Source organism: Mercenaria mercenaria, chromosome 19, assembly GCF_021730395.1.
Source record: "Mercenaria mercenaria strain notata chromosome 19, MADL_Memer_1, whole genome shotgun sequence".
Classification (NCBI taxonomy): Eukaryota; Metazoa; Mollusca; class Bivalvia; order Venerida; family Veneridae; genus Mercenaria; species Mercenaria mercenaria.
The window spans coordinates 14,452,077-14,469,687 of record NC_069379.1 but is presented as its reverse complement, the minus strand read 5'-3'; the positions used below and the strand labels follow the sequence as shown (position 1 = coordinate 14,469,687).

The 17,611-nt window shown below is 35.8% G+C and overlaps 1 protein-coding gene across 1 annotated transcript; it reads left to right on the top strand.

Moving 5' to 3' along the window:
* Positions 1–646: 646 nt before the first annotated feature.
* LOC128545888 (uncharacterized) lies at positions 647–14,911 on the top strand. The gene is made up of 16 exons (XM_053531945.1): positions 647–800; positions 1,363–1,448; positions 1,805–2,011; positions 2,639–2,875; positions 4,975–5,138; positions 5,875–5,991; positions 6,381–6,486; positions 7,238–7,398; positions 7,777–7,878; positions 8,569–8,643; positions 9,850–9,970; positions 11,069–11,193; positions 11,588–11,654; positions 11,910–12,022; positions 12,981–13,089; positions 13,783–14,911. The coding sequence occupies exons 1-16, from the start codon at positions 781–783 to the stop codon at positions 13,926–13,928; spliced, it is 1,956 nt and encodes a 651-aa protein (XP_053387920.1). The 5' UTR covers positions 647–780; the 3' UTR covers positions 13,929–14,911.
* Positions 14,912–17,611: the final 2,700 nt, after the last annotated feature.

Below are 17,611 nucleotides of genomic sequence, written 5' to 3'. Positions count from 1 at the left end.
AGATACATTTTCAAAACTTTGTTTAATTAAGATTTAAAGGAAGCTGTCCTTAAATATCACCTAATTTTCAGAGTTTGGCTTGGATTTTCTTTCGAGGACTTTTTTCCTGTATTACACTAAAATTTTTAAATCATCCATAAAAGTTTATGTTGGAATTAGTTTAAGGTTCTGACATTGTGTTGGAGTTTGCCAGCTGGCTTTCCGTTCATACTGGAGAATGCCGAAAGCGCGTACGGAGAAATACGTAAAACAACGGAAATGTCCGATTGTCATTACGGGTCCACCTCCTTAAGGTGATTATCAAACGTGTGCAACTACCTTAACGTAAACAAATTCGGCTAAAAGTGCAGATATTTTCATGTTATCGTACAAGGAGTTGATTGCACTGAGTACTTTGGGTAAAATTTTATTTAAGATATGTTTGTTGACATTAATAATGATAACCCTAAACAACAGATATTACTCAGGCCAAACTATTTATCGTATAAACTAATGTCATACTTTTTGAAACGTTGTTTCAGGAGCAGCCATCTAGCACGAGTTATTTATACATTACATATTAAGAAGTATCTTCAATATGTCCTTTAAAAAAATATAGTTCGTTATTTTACATAAAATTATTGTCAGTATCATATTCAAGATTTCAAACTCGTTAATGTTTTTTTTTAAAAAAGATTAGCATGGCCGTAAATTTCATTTAAATGGCCTTTTTTCTGATATCAAAACATGTATATTTTTCAAATGTAACTTTATGTAAGGCGGTGTCATTGCCTTCGCTTAATGATGGCGGACAAAATAGTGTAAGTACTGTTCTTTAGCATTATTTTTCTATAGTTTGCTTGTTGTTTACTGTTTACTACGGTAAAAGCTGTTTTTAACACTGTTTTACACATTTTGACTTGTGTTACCGGTGTTTGCACAAGAACTTATTTTTCTGTAACTGTGACAGGCAACTTCCCGTCATGACAGTTAGGAAACGACAGACTTCTGCAACTCTGTCTGTTATCAAACTGCAACGGTGAACATGCGCCTTAAACAGGAAACGAACCCTTGAGTTCTAAGTCCTTAGTATTTTACACTAACTTCTGAGCTGTAGGTAAACTGGATGCGAAAATGATAATTAAACTATGTATTTCATAAAATAATGGTCTTCATAGTCTTGTATGCAGGTCTGGCTGTTTTTAATAACATTGTCATTTGAATATTTGTATTGTTTAATGTTCTAAAAGAATTTGAAATGCGTGTAGGTTTTCAAACTCCTCGCTGTGACTACCTCTCCTTTCGGTTTATATTGAACGGGGAGACCATTCCCTGAGCTCCTTAAGAAATTTTGTTAAAATCAAGATACTTCTATTTTTTCAGATACTTGGTGCTTTTTATTTGTTTCGGATACACACATGGACAAATGGATACCTCAGTATGTACCGGCCAAACTCCAGGACCACATGGTAATAGTCTTAGGACAATTTTGCCACAAATTAAATGATATTTTATCTTCGTTGATATTCGCGTACTTAGCGATCCCAAGAGTTCAAATATTCGCTGGTAACAATTATGTAATATTCGCCAACATATGTACCGCGAATGTTAAGATAGTCGCATGCATTGATTTCTGTAGATTTTGCGAGGAAAGGTACAGCGAATGTAAAGACAGTCCCGTGTTTTAATTTCGGTAATGTTTGCGAACATAGCGCCCGTATTTGCGGATATTGCGACTGCGAATCTTAAGGTTTTTTTCAAGCGAATTCGAGAAAACGGGTTTTATATCATATTTCTATCATAATCTTTTGTTTTCGTATTTCAGATCCACCGGGACCACCGAAACTTCCGGATGCGTTCGAGGTTCACATTGAGGGAAACATTAACAACCGAAACTACACGATTGACTTCCACCTTTGGTACAACAAAACAATGAATCAAGTAGCCACCCATACAACGAATGCTGGTAATCGGTTGGAGCATCTGTATAGATTCGACACAAATGAGCTATATGTTGTGGACAGGGACCAGGGTTTGAGATTTTTCTTATATGAAGTCAGAATAATAAATCATGTTTATCGAAACAATTTTCGTCACAACATTTCAATTCATTGATAAAATGCAAAGGAATATATGTGTCTATAATATGTATAAGTCATTAATGTATATAGATTTTTTAATGTATACTGCTTGCTGATGATTATTTTCTGGGAGCGATGGACTTTGTGGTAGATGGTTCGGCTGGTCAGCCCTGGTGTCGTGGTTTCGAGACTCATATGACAGAAGTACTGGTTTTTCAAAGAACATGAAGAAGCAGACCCGATATTGTTTCAAAAAGGATAGAATCTTTCGTCACAATCAAGCTAAAATAAATTAGTAACAACTATAAAATGATAATTTTTGACAAACGGGATTTAAACGTTCCTGGGTAATAGTAGTCGTTTACTGAATGGGTTGCATGCCAATAAGTCATTTATTACACAACATCTAAAAAAAAAAGGATCACATTTTAAAAGAATTTTTTAACATGCCATGGATCGCTCAAGATGCTATAATTTGTAAAAGGCATGCATGAAAATAAATGTAGTATGGCCACCAGTTTAAAAGTAATTAATTGATGGCCCATACGGAACATCATACAAAACGTTTTTGTTTACAGGAATCTGTACAGTGAAACCTTTAACCAGCGGTTTTCGGGCCTTCCTCTTTGCTACAGTTACAGGCGGACATGCAAAAATGAAGACAATTGAACAGTTCATGCGTTTCAATGTGACAGGTATACAAGAAAAGTGGATTAACCAGACAGTGGTGCGCGGAATCACGTGCAATATGTGGCGGGAATGTCTGTACGATGCGAAGAGAAACTCAACGATGGTAGTCGACTGGTATTTCAGCGGTAAAGTTAAATACTATATGTAAACACCTCTCACGGTGTCTGTAGAGTGTTTAGTAGTCGCAAATTGAACGCGATGATTGACCTTATGCTGATTATTCATATCGATTATTTCATTGTAGATATAAGGGGTGCTTAGGCTGGCAGTGTATATTTACATGGAATGAGTTTCTGTACAACGTTTTACGTACACTGCTTTTCAATAATAGGTTGTGTCTAATTATGTATTATAATACAAAGGTCAACCATCAGGATCAAGTTGCGTCTACTATAACACGTCTGTGAAGAGTTTGTTTGTTTTGGGTTTAACGCCGTTTTTAACAGTATTTCAGTCATGTAACGGCGGGCAGTTAACCTAACCAGTGATCCTGGATTCTGGTCGGTACAAATCTGTTCTCCGCAAGTAACTGCCAACTTCCCCACATGAATAATTAAAGGTGGAGGATGAATATTTAGACACAATGTCTTTTATCAGCTCGTCACGGAGAATATACGCTCCGCCCGGGGATCGAATTCACGACCCCGCGATCCGTAGACGAACGCTCTCCCTACTGAGCTAAGCGGGCGGATGTCTGTGTGAGAGTTTGCATTAAGATGTAAAACTACATTTAAATAATGTAAGCACATCATCATATTACGGGGGCCCTCCATGGCCGAGTTGTTAAGGTCGCCCACTTCTAATAACTTGCCCCTTACCATATGGGCTCGAACCTTACCAGAGGCATTGATTTCTTCATGTCAGCTAGCTTACGGAAGATTGGTGGTCCTACCCAGGTGCCCGCTCGTGATGAATAATGCACGGAATGGCACCTGGGGTCTTCCTCCACCATCAAAGCTGGAAAGTCGCCATATGACCAACAGTTGTGTCGGTGCGACATTAAACCGGACAAAAACATATTACTGTGAGCATAAGGGTCAGGTATTTGCTTTCTTTCAAACTTTCGAGAAATTTCAAAATATGTAACTCGAAATTTTTGCGTAATAAGTAGTTTCTGACACGAAAGTTCAAATTAAGTTCAATGCCGACTTACATAGTTCTAAATCTCGATATAATAACTCCAGATTTCGACTTATAAACTCGATATTTCGGCTCATCAATGATCATGTATGAGATAGATGTATAGGGATCCGCCTTTATCTGTTTTCTTTGATAGCTCGTAGGTAGAATTAAGATGAACGGACAGCGTTCACCCTTAAAACTTAGAAATATTTATCACTAATTTAACATTTTGGTCTGGAAGGTTTCACCCAGTTCGATGGTATGTCATAGAAGAGGGCCATTGCGTTTGGTCATTTCTTGAAGGTTTTCGACTCGGTACTCAAGTCTCATAAAAAGGAACGTATAACTGTACTAAGCATTACCTGTCTTCAGGTTCAATTCTGGAGTAGCTCTAGATGCAACGGTTAATCATACATGTATAAGAGGCAGTATATGTTCAAGACTCTACATGCTGGGTACTATATATGGATGTTTAGGAAGGTAGATGAATCATCTACATTTTTACTATCCAAGATGTAATAAAATGCATTCTTGAAGTATCCCCGACAAACATATTCATTCAACGTGTATTTTTGTTTCTAACATTATGAAGAGAAGGAGGCCAGAAACAACGTCGAAATTTCGAGTTACACTGTCGGATTCGAGGTCGTATATCGAAATTTCGAGTCACTAAATAACATACACCCGAGACTACTGCTCCTTCGATTCAGATATGCTTTGAAATGATCGCACATTTGCACATGTTGATATAAACGATTATCAAATTGAATAAGAGCAGTTTTAAAATTCATTTAATCACAAGCTTCGGAGATTAAATGAGCCGTGTCATGAGAACATAGTGGGTTTGCGACCAGCATGGATCCAGACCAGCCTGAGCATCAGCGCAGTCTGGTCAGGATCCATGCTGTTCGCTAACGGTTTCTCAAATTGCTATAGGCTTTGAAAGCGAACAACATGGATCCTGACCAGACTGCGCGGATGCGCAGGCTGGTCTGGAGCCATGCTGGTCGCAAAGCCACTATGTTGGTTTCCTCATGGCGCGGCTCAAATGATGATATGATATGACATTCCATGATTGAACAATATGTCTTTAACGTTCCAGTCCCTGGTTGGTACAACGCAAAGTTATTGGATCAAATTCCAATACGAGCGCACGTGTTTGGATCCACGGTTATGAAGAATGGACAGAAACGATCATTTGATCATATGTACGAATTTTCGTACCTAAACGTACAATCGGAAGGCGTTCATCTTTATGATTTACAGGTACGTGAACGAGTCACATAAAGATTTTATACGTACGAATTTTCCTACATGAACATAACAGCGTAGGGCGTTCATCTCTATGATTCACAGGTACGTGAACGGGTCACATAAAGATTTTATACGTACGAATTTTCCTACATGAACTTAAAATCGGAGGGCGTTCATGATTTACAGGTACGTGTACGTAGAAATAGGTATAAGTATGTAATAAAATGGTCATTAAAGAAGTACTCTAATCTGCAATGATGCATTTGGATCAAGGTACTGTTATAATAATTCTATTGCACCAATATTCAGACTATTTTAACCAGTTAGGCTTTGGTAAAGCTTTATTTCGCAACCGAAAATTTTTACTACATCGGATGCAGATTTCTGGTTATACTGTATTCAAGACTAAATCACAAATTTGGCATTATACCGGTTAATCTTCAAAAAATATCCAGAACTTCATTTCAAGTCTTTAGTTCATTTTTGTTTTTGCATTTTAATTTCGCCTAGTAAGTAGTTCTTTTTTCTTTTGACAAAAATATAGCTTGCTAGAAGTTCTTTCACACCTTTAGTTTCTCCTTTTTCAGAAATTTGCTGTACAAGCTTTAAGTTTCTTCTTTGCAAGAAGATTTTTTTACACAGACATTCTTTTTTTGCCATTACCGCCATTGATTTCTTATTTACATGCTTTTCATATTACTTGCACAATTTCCGTAAACTCTATGATTTCAAACAAACAAAATTCCAGACGCCTGCTGGTGTGTACTGCCCACGTGCAAAGAATATGAAACCTCTACCTACACCAACATCATCATTCCATTTTACCGCCGAGATTTTGTTTGGACAGTCCATTTCAAGAATAAAGGTAGGTTTTTCATTTCCATGATGCAGTTATTTCGAGTATTTTAAACAGCTTGAACTCAGTTGCGAAGGAAGACCCGAAATGCACTATTGTTTCAGACAGGGATAGGCTCTTTTGGAGATACATCGACCTTGCGCGTGCAAAAAGAGAGACATCGAAATATAAATGAATATAGGACGCCCAGACCAAGCCACGGAAACACTGAAGCAACAGGTGTGTTAATGACGTCATAAAATTCAAAATGGCTGTCGCCGTGATCAGTTCATTTTCTAACACTTTTACTGGTATATCTTTCTAATATAATGATCGTATTCTAGATAGGTTATCTTCTTCTGTCAAGAAGAGGAAATTCCCTTTAACAAGAAGGATAACTCTTGTTTCTATTTGATAAGGAATGGTACGACAGTGACTTGAACCTTGTCAGGTACGACTATGACCCTCTAGGCACACAGAAATATGGAACTCTACCACTGACACAGGTCCACGACTTTAGTACAGGTACGTGTATTACTCTTTCCAGACTGTTAGATCATTTTTATGCCCGCCCACATTTATGTGGGGGCATATAGCGTTGCTACTGTCCGTACGTCCCGAAATCTTATTCACAGATGAACAACCTTGATGTGCAAATGACCATAAAGGAAGAAATGTTTTCTTGGACTATTTTTACGCAGTTATGGCCCTTTCATAATTTTGCAATAGAGAATATATGGAAAAGTATTGGGGGTCAAACTCCTCAAACACTATTGAAAGGATATGCTTGGAAGTTTCTCATATGAAAGGCATTCCCGTGAAGATGACCATAAATGATGGACATTTCTCTGTAGCTATTTTTTTCTAGAATTATGGCCCTTTCTTAAATTCACAAAATAAGCCATAGTGAAGAAATTTAGTGTGTTCAAATTAACATACACTTTTCGAAGAAATGGATTCAAAGTTGCTCAGATGCACGACCTTATCTGAATACAATTTGTTTCAAATTTTTAGTCGAACATCCTTCATGTGAAAATGGTCTGTACTAAAAACATTGCTATTTAGAGAATGACACAGTATGTGGGGGCATTCTCGTCCAATGGACACAATTCTAGTTCTGCGTCTTAAATGCAGCAAACAATGGCATGTACTTGATGATGAGTACTTTTATGAACGATCCACTTTGCTCAAGAAGGGTCCAGTGGACAACAAGCTTTTGCTACAGTGAGTAAGCTGCTATTTATATACTTACGAAAGAAATTCTGTACTGATACAGGAGTTGCTTATGTTATTGACACGTTGCGTGGTAACTGCACAGCGACACCGATCAGCAGTACTGGATTTGACGTCAGGAACGCTGACCCATCGCACGTGCGAATAAGGACATCAAAAGAATTCTTCTACTTCGATAAAGCATCTTATGTCTACGAAGGACGGGTAAGCGTTCATACAGAGTAACCTCCCCTCAAATTAATTAAACGTGACTTCGATTATCTCCCCTGTTAGCATAAAATAAAATAGTTCCGCAACGAGTTTTTTTCTCATTTATTTATGATACAAAAATGTATCACATTCTTTGGAATGTACACATAACAATGCTGGTTATAACGAAAGTTTAAGGTCAAACGATAGAAACAATCAACTCATTAACCCTTACCCTGCTATATGAACTGGTCCATCTTTCAATCTGGACAGTACCATTACCATTTAAAAGGGGTGCTTACTAAAAAGATACTGACCGAATGGCGAACAGTGCAGATCATGATTAGACTGTACGAATGTGCAACATAACACGTTGACATAATACGTTTTCAGAGACAGGTCCGCGGTATAACGACTGACGTGTGGATAGCCCAGAGAAATGATTGGCCAAAGGCTGGCTCGCCTAACTCTACGTGGGAATGGTATTTTGCAACGGTAATTAAACAATATTTATGCATATTGTGACTCTCTTCAGCTTTAAGCAAAGTTTAATATGGGTTTGTTATACCATATATTATCGCTTTATAAGACGCACTCTCTTTAAAGACGCCGGACATGCAGTCTAGGGTTTCTTTTCTTTTAATTTCCTTATAGTACACGCTTATAAGATGCTCCCCACTCTCTGAACTAGAAATATGACACATAATAATGCGTCTTATAAGCGAAAATATACGGTATTATATAAGTTTGTTAGCATTCCTAGAAATTGCGGCAATATGACAGATTACATGAACTAACGCTGTAAAGCTATATTTTGAACCGATTTAATAGTGACATGTAATCATTACTGTTAAATATTGTGCTGATTTCTATAAAATTAATATAATTTGATATAATGCTAATTGTTCATGTATCTTTATACTTGTATTTACGTATGATTACGTATGCAATTTCGGCACTCTCCGGTTATAATGAAGAAACAGTTTTCCATTATAGCAGAAGAATGCCGAAACTATACCACACAGAGAATATATAATCGCAAGAAAATTGATAATTGTGGCAACGGGGCCGCTAACTACAATAGAGTATTTACACCTAAAGGTGACAAACTAAAACCCAGTGTGCATATTTCATTCTAGTTTATATAGCAGAACAAAATTGAATATCTCATTTTGCTTTTTTCAGCCAAACTACACCGCTAATCTGATGCAAAAACCCACATTTGGTTTACCTGTGCGAATGGTACTAGATGCTGGAATTGTATGTATTTTTTGTCAGATCATTCAGTTTTCTAATATGAAATAAGATACTGTCTCAATCGGGAATCGAGCCGACTTCAACTTGAAAATAACTGTCTAAAGACAGCATTTATTCTGTATCATTTTAAAGCTTGATTTTGGAATAAAAACCACACTGCCCATATCTGTACTGATGTGCAAGACGTTGTGGTTCGGACAAATTATGTGAACGCTTATTAGGCACAAGGAAAAGGCGTATTCTTCCAAAACATCCGAAGTCAGACGCACTGTGCTCGTGCCGGAAGGACACATTTTTAAATTCAATCGTATATATCTCATTCGGTATATCGCATGTTACCGCAGAGGGATCGATTCTCTATTAAGAGTTAAATATACAGTATTATATAAATATTTACAGGGGTTTCATACACATAACTTTAAGGATTTGATATTGTTATCATGACACTTTTGGTGGAACATTTTGCAATGAAAACTTTAGCTTGTTCAAAACATAAAATCTTCACTGAATCTGTGTTGAGCAGTTATAAGATTACACATGTTGCTCCATTTCTTGCCTTTAAGTAATGAGTCGTGTAGAAACTCTTAACAGAAGTTCGTATTCAAGTGTCAACACTACATCTAATACATCTACGACAATAACGCTATAAAGCCCCAAAGTACAATTAATTTCCCATAGGGTTACATACAAATATATCAGTGCAAGGCTTTGACACAATGTTCTGAAGACAAATGCAAATACATTCTCTTTAGAAATCTATCCGAGAGAAACACAAAAATAACTTTGAGGTGACCTGTCTGTTGACCTGCTACTTTTCTCCTCACATCTGTCAGAATGAATAGTGTATTGCATTTTTATAAAGTGAAGCGGTCCAGCCTACTTTTTGTACAAATCCGCAGACAGTCATTTGCAAAAGAAACCATGATTTTCCAGCATGTTTTTACCCCTTTCTCTTCATTTACATCAGATCTATCAAATTTGGCTACTTTCAGAAGCTCAGAATATCTATTTACAATCAAATCCATCATGAAATGAGGGACCTCTTTTCTCTCGGATACACTTCCTTCAGATGGGTAACGAAGGGCAGGTAACTGTACTTTGTTACCATAAGAATTGAAATATTTAAAAATGGCCGAAGAAAATTGTTGAACGTGACTGTGTTTTGCCTTTGAAGCTATTTTTATGGTATATAAATAATTCATTGAGCAGGGTCAACACTATATCTACAACATCTACGACTATGACGAGAGAAGACCTATGATCTGGTCCTACGACATCAGTAATTGTTTTAACTACTCTGAACGTCAAGATTTCTCCTTCAGACTACCAGGTATGTAGCAGTGGTAGACTTGGATTAAACACAACCATGGTGTAGTTTTTATCCGTTTATTGGTCAGAGTACCCGTATAGAACACAAAGAAAACCTAAAAGCATAAAAAAAAAATAAAATCAGGGACACGAGACAATACGAACTGTAACAAACGTGGAAACACATAAAATTCAAAAAATACATCTCTCGCGGTTATTACTAAATTCTAAAAGAACAAATGTTAAATAAAATAGCTTACCAGATAGATACGTCTATGAATGGTACACTTAATTATTAAAAAGAAAGTTGTCCAAAGCTAAGGACTATTTACTATAAAGTAGAAGGAACTTGTGTTCCCTCGTAACTGGCTCTGAAGAAAAGTAAGCTGTCCAAAGATAAGGACTGTTTGACCGAATGATGTACAGAGGGCCGTGCAAGTATTAGTTCGCGCCAAAAAGTTGTATTATATTTGTGCGAAAGCAAAGTTGACCAATCAAAACGTATTCTGTCTTTAAAAAAAAAGTGTGTATGCACCAGTGGACACATGATTGGGCATGATAAGACAAACACGGAGTACAACACAATACAACTGAACACAGAGTACAGACATGATACAACGGACAATGGAGTACTGATGCGACTGCTTTAAGAATATATAAATAAAAATGTGATAATGAGATTATTTCATAAATCTAAATAAACAAGTGAAACTCGACTTTGCTACAGGTACATATTACGAAACTTGTAACTCAGTATGACTTTTTATCATAATTAGGTTTTTGACATGTTGTTTTCAAGCGCTTGTCCTGAAATAATTCGTAGTTAATGGAACAGAAGTAGAATGTCTTATGTTACCATCTTAGGGGACAAAATGTATCAGCCAATCATATTTTATCGAAGATTCATGTATAGGCGATTTCGCTATATGTTAATATAGCTATTGCTGCGGATCGTGTTAGAATAGAAAATAAAGAAATTTTCAATTTTTTAATAAACGAAGTCTGCTATTTATCTCTGATCCGTTTTGTCATGACTTTCCTGAAACTTTTAGTCTATATCAAACATTTACCGGAAGTTCTATATCAAACATTTACCGGAAGTTGTACCTGTTTATTACAGGAAGTTATAGGAAACTGGTCAATGGTAATATGGAACTGTTCCGATATGCGGTCCTCCAGGCGATAGTTATAGCGGGTACCAGCAATAAGTTACAGCTATCGGCTCTCAGGGTTTACAATATACAGGTACAATGTAGAGGAACCAAGAGTTCCAGTTATAAATAGAACTTCTATAAATAGATACAAAGACGAACGGCCGTGACACACTACTTTATTGCTGTTATACGTTATATGTGTGCGTGCGTGCGTGTGTGCCTGCGTGCGTGCGTAATTTGATAAATAGAGCAAGCACGTATATACAGAACAGGTTTTAAATTCCCGAATGAGTTTGCAGAAAACATTAGGTCCAATTGAGTTTGCTGTACCTGACGTAGGAGGGTCAGTAGTGGGGTTTGCTGGCCCCCAAAATTTTTTACTTTGTTAAGACACTGATGGTCGTTCCTCAGTATTAGTTTCTTCATGTGACGTTTTCGCGTTAATGTTTTTTATTGTTTCAAAAATGAAAGGATCCTTCTTTCAGATTGATTATGCAGACAACAGCGATATTATTGTACAGTTCACATTGTTAGACAAAGCCCCTCAAGTAGGTAAGCAGACATATTTGGTACAAGGAATGTAGTTGCACAAACAAAAGACAATCAAATGCTTTTGAAAATATCAAAGAAGTGAATAGCATTCTTAGTGACACGACCGCGGTAACCATGTTAACCAATAATAAAATTATGTTTGAGTTAAATTTTGAGTAACCTGGCAATAAAACAGCGAAAATTGTGTTTTTTCTAGTGACATGATGTGTATGTATATTTCTTTTTTTTTTTTTTTTTTTTTTTTTTTTTTTGCAGGTGATGTTAGTAATCCGAAGCAAGAAAACAGCCTCGCTGTGGTTGCAAAGTCCATTTCCGGTGCTATAAACAGCGGACAGCTTATCGTCCGTCTGCAAATTCCACCGACAACGGTTTGTATGATAAAATATATAAGAAGACCATTTAAAAGCATTAAACGCAACCAAGCAAATTAATAGCAAACTCAGTCTGAACGAGTCTGTTCGTGAGAGATAATGAAATGTGCAACACGCCTTGCATCGTCTAGCACCGACGTGTCTGGAACTCAAAGGACCAGAAAATTTAACGACACTAAGTCCAAGTACTTGCGGGGAAGATTTTTAAACGCAACCCCAGACTCGGTTTAACTGAGTCTGTTCCTGAGGGGATATGAAATAAATCGTGATTACACTAGTTTTTATTAACCCATTGCTAGAGTTCTGTTAGGAATCTAAGGAAAGAGCCAAAAGAAACATTGAACAAAAAAGATTGGCACCCCTAGATATATACATGTTTAAACCGCGGTTTTCGAATCCTTAATATTGGGACAGGGAACCAGGCTGGTACAATGTTCTGTTGTAACACCTTAGGTAATTCTTTTGCAGTGTAAAACACTCTTCAATGGAATAAAAGGTGATATAAACATTTAATACTAGTATATAAATGATAATGCTCTTTTTGAGTATTTTGTGGTATTTTTTACAGTAGAGTTGCTTTTCAGATGAACACAAATTCATTTACTGAAATTACAAGCGCTTCAGAAACTTTGTTTACATCACAGGCAATGTATGGCATAGTTTTCAGTGTTGTTGTTGTTGTTCTTTTCAGCAAAATATAAGGTTCTAGATTTTGCCTCATATCAATAGAATGATACAGTTTTAGCTTCTTAAGTTTTATAATAATAATAATAATAAGATAAATAAATAATAATTACAATAACAATACTGATAATAAAATCTTTATTCATTAAGGTAACATAGTGTTCAACAAATTGCTGCATTTTACTTAATTTAAAAAGTAAAGCATACTTTGAAAATGGTCACTTAACACAGTTGTTGAAGTTATTTTATGGTGGCATTTCAATGGTTGCAGGCCAACATGGTCGCTAAGCCCTATTCATTGTCTCCGGGTCGGATGGTGAAAGATGCATATTATAAACAGACAAAGCCAGGAAGTACCTCAACTACAGGCGTTTCCGGTGGTAAGTAACTACTGGTTCCTGGCTTATAAGTAGCTTCTGGTTCCTGGCTTGTTCTGAATAAAAAAATAGTGTTTTAAACAAACAAAAACCTGTAGTTTGTCCAACGTTTCTTCAAGTAACTTTTGCTGAGACAATTACACCAACACGAATGGAAACAGACAAGGTCAGGGGCCAAAATTTTAAAGCTGATTTTGGAGGCCGGTCTAAACTCTTAGGTTTCACTGGTTGATTTGAAGCTTACTTTTAAATCTTACAAATGACAAGGTTGCATTTTGAATCTGATCTTCAAACTTTAAATTTTATTAATTTAATTTGATTTAATTAACTTGCACCAAGTTCGCCCAAACCGCGTTTTGTAATAGTCAGCACAATTATGCAAACCCTCTTGTCAAATATACTTGCATTTTTGCAATCACCGAAATTTTCAGTTATGTACATAGCTATCATAACAGCAGAAAACCTGTGGAAATTGTGTACCTTATATTTTCGCTTATAAGACGCACTCGCTTATAAGACGTCGGATATGCAGTCTAGGGTTTCTTTTTCTTTTAATTTCCTTGTAGTACACGTTGATAAAATGCTCCCCACTCCCTGAACTGGAAATCTGAATGCTAATAATGCGTCTTATAAGCGAAAATACACGGTATATATTGCTGATATGCCTAACTACATAACTGTTTCATTATTTTGCAGGGTCCATGGCAGGTATGGGAGTAGCTTTGTTGGTCATATTTTTCATTATTGGAGTGGCCGCTACATACTTCTATTATAGAAGACAAGGTGGTGCATTTGGACCTCAAAAGATTGATAATTCTGACATTACATCGACTGATGCATAATAGCTATATTGTTCTCATTCTTAATACTACGTTACAATTTTACTGCGATGTAGCATATAAAATACGTTACTTTATCTTTTTATGCAAATACTCGATTGGCTTTCACAAGAAGAAAAAAGAACATTACAGTGTTACTACATCACATATAAAACATTAAATTATTTTTCTCATTCTTACTACGTTACTATTTTACTGCGATGTAGCAGATAAAATACGTTACTACATCTTTTTATGAAACATACCTGATTTTCTTTCGCAAGAAAAAAAAGAACGTTACAGTGTTACTACATCACATACAAAACATTAACATATTGTTCTCATTCTTAATACTACGTTACAATTTTACTGCGATGTAGCATATAAAATACGTTACTTTATCTTTTTATGCAAATATCCGATTTTCTTTCACAAGAAGAATAAAAGAACGTTACAGTGTTATCAAGACATCACATTTAAAACATAAAGCTATATTTTTGTGTAGTGCATAGTACGATCAAGTAACGTATTTTAACATAATTTTGTAAATGTAATATCCTATTACACTACCAACTACATGTACATGTTACGGTCATTACATCTCTTGAAGTATAGGCACGTTATTTTGTTTAAACAATTAATTCAGAAAGGAAAAAATGACATTATATATAGTGATGCTTAACTTCATTACTACATACAAAATACGTAATTGAAATAAAAACGTTACTATGTTACTCAAAGGAATGTGTCCCTGGCATCACATTTCGATTCATGTAAGTTTTCTTCAGTTTATTTTTGTCAGAGAATGTACTTAAGAAAATGAAGTTTTTTCTCTTCTGAGATTTGTATGGGAAGTCATAATAGCCCTTTATAGTTGCAACATTGTACAAGATAATTGATTTATTTATCTTCTTGTTTATGATAACTGTATTTTTTATGTTCAAAAAGTCAAGTAATGTTTACATGTTTGATTTTCTTTATTGTATCATGGTTTACCTGCAGTGTCATTATAACTGTTTACTTCTATCTGTAATATTCTTCAACTGAGGAAGAGGCGTGGCTATAAGCCGTACTCTAACTAAGTTAGAGAACATATGTCTTAGGTCCCGCCTACATATAGAATACTGTACGGATATGATAACTTTCGGAACCCGTTTTCTATTTCAGTTAAAGTACGCTTGTCACTGGATAGCACCGACGCTTAAAATGGAATGTTAACTTGTCAATCAAAATTAGTAGCCGAATGCATTGTTCATATTGCCGGACCATAATACAAAACAGAAAGCGTAGGGGCCGCTGGAAGCTCGAATAATGAGGTTATTCTCGTGAACTCCTACCCTTTCTATAACTTATATAAAAAATTACCTTTTGCTGCATAATTTATGTTTTCTTTTACGTATTATTACAGGAATTTTGGATTTATGTGAATAGATTCTCTTAGCATCCAAACTATTATCTCCCCTAAATACTAATTCAGGTTAAATTTCTGCTGCAAATAAAAGGTATTTTGTTCACAGTAACACTGAATTCTGTTTGTTTCTGATTTGACTGTTACATAATTTTTATGTAATTTCTACATATATGTAACAGATACGACTTTTCTCTCAAACTTGTACAGAGTTTTGCTAATTGTCTTATTAGTAGGTATATTGCCCACCATTTCATGTCCTTCAGTATGTTCAAGGAAGATAATTAGCAGAAAATACATCAACCTTTAAGTTTTAATGTTTTTATGAATTTACTCTTTTTAAAATTTCGTTGTTGGTGTAATTTTTTGTGTGCTAATTACTTAATGCAGTAGCTTTTTAGCTGTTCGTGCTCATGTTGCGCTCATATTATCGTTGGATGTTCGTCGGCCGTTCGCAATTGATTTTCTAACAATCTACTATTCGACATTTCGAAAAGAATAACCAAACTATGACACAACGAAATTTGTCAAATGAAAGTTCGATATTTGATTAAAGCGGACCATCGGAGCAAGCATTCTGTATTTGATTTGTATAAAAGTTCTTGTTCCAGTTGGCTTGAAGTGTTCGCGGTAATCTATTATTATCGTTATATAAACGTCGATCTTTGTCGTGAGGCAAATTTTAACCAGACTTGGATCGACAAATGGCCGCTGATTGTATATCTTGATTTCATAATTTTTCGTTGGTGACTATTTCGAAGTCGGGCGGATATATAAGAAAACCAAAACAAACTAAGAAACAGCATTTGCGTATAAATTATGGTCTGTGTTAAATATCAGACATAGAGAATACCAGGCTACATTGAAAAATATATGATAAAACTGACCATGCAGTCTGTACCTAGCGAAACGTTCAGAATATCTTATACATTTTTATTACATTTTATCACGACATATAGATTTAAAGGTGAAAATGGTAAAAACTGGTGGCAATATATTGATGCGTCGGTTTAAATTTCGCTATATACATACATGTATATAATACATGAACTTTTTAATATGAGAAACAAAATCAATTTTATCATCAAAATAAAACTATGACCGATGACCAAACCGATTGTTTAGTGATACAGGTAGATAAGGCATTACAAAGTTAAAAGTTTGCTTTTCAGTCTCCATAGCTTATCATCAATGTGTAAGTCTAAACATTAAAATACAGTTCATTTTGTTAGCATAAACTCTTTTATATATATTTATTTTATTTAAGTCTCATCCATATACAATTGGTTCATAAAATAATACATTACATTTAAAAATAAACTAATTGTTTATAATGGCCATTCTTTGAAGAGACTATTGGTAATGTACATCACTGACATACACATAAAACCTGTAATTTGTATGACCTTATTAGATATTCATACCCCATAAAGCCAAATCACACACAAACTGACGGGATTTAAATCGTTCTCCGTAAAGTTTTTCCGCAAATTTCATAGTCATTTCTTAAGTGCTGAGTGGCGGCCGCAAAAAGTCGTCCACTTTTTCTACTCTGTGTTTGTATTGTTTCTGGTCATCTGGGCTAGAGACCATTCAATGATATTCTAATTAACATAATTACATTGACACGTAAGAGTACGACACTCTTCATTACCTCTTTCAATACTTGTCTGCTATTAATATTTTATTTCTAATTTTGCAGACTCTCTTGTAACTCTAAGTATCAAACAGCGTTATTTACTTAGGAAAGGAACGAACAAATTAAATAACTGGTTTGAGTAGCAAAGGCACATTAGTTGACAAATACAGATGAATCTGCCTTAGCGACCAAGCAGCCACTTGTCTCGGGCAGCGAGTCACCTGACTCTCCCCCGCCATCACCAAACTGATTTTTTTATTGTAGTTTCGACTTGTCTTAAACAGCTACCTGTCTTAAGCGGTCAGATTCTGTCGCTCGAATGATAGGCTGCGTATTACAGATTTTACTCTGACAGAAATAATGGAGGAAGATATCCTTAGTGCTATCACACGTAGGGTCTTAATATTGGCTAGAGATGAAGCAAAATAATGTTTATTTATGGCAGTGTTTCGTAATGACAACTCTGCAATTTCCGTGCGATGACGTGTGTTGTTACGTCATTTCGGTATTCTTCGACCGGAAGTGATTCTCAGCGTGCACATAGCTTTCCGTCAAAAATCCGGAGAATGCCGAAGATGCATACGGAGGATACGGAACTTGCCGAGTGTACTTTCGTATACACTACCTTATTCTTAAACGTTCTTCGAAGCTACATCGGTA

Excerpts from the sequence above, each read along its gene's own strand:
- LOC128545888 (XM_053531945.1), top strand. The coding sequence starts at position 781 with ATGATGGCGGACAAAATAGT. Across the intron at positions 801-1,362 it reads ATGATGGCGGACAAAATAGT|ATACTTGGTGCTTTTTATTT; the intron begins GTAAGTACTGTT and ends CTATTTTTTCAG. Across the intron at positions 7,399-7,776 it reads CTTATGTCTACGAAGGACGG|AGACAGGTCCGCGGTATAAC; the intron begins GTAAGCGTTCAT and ends ATACGTTTTCAG.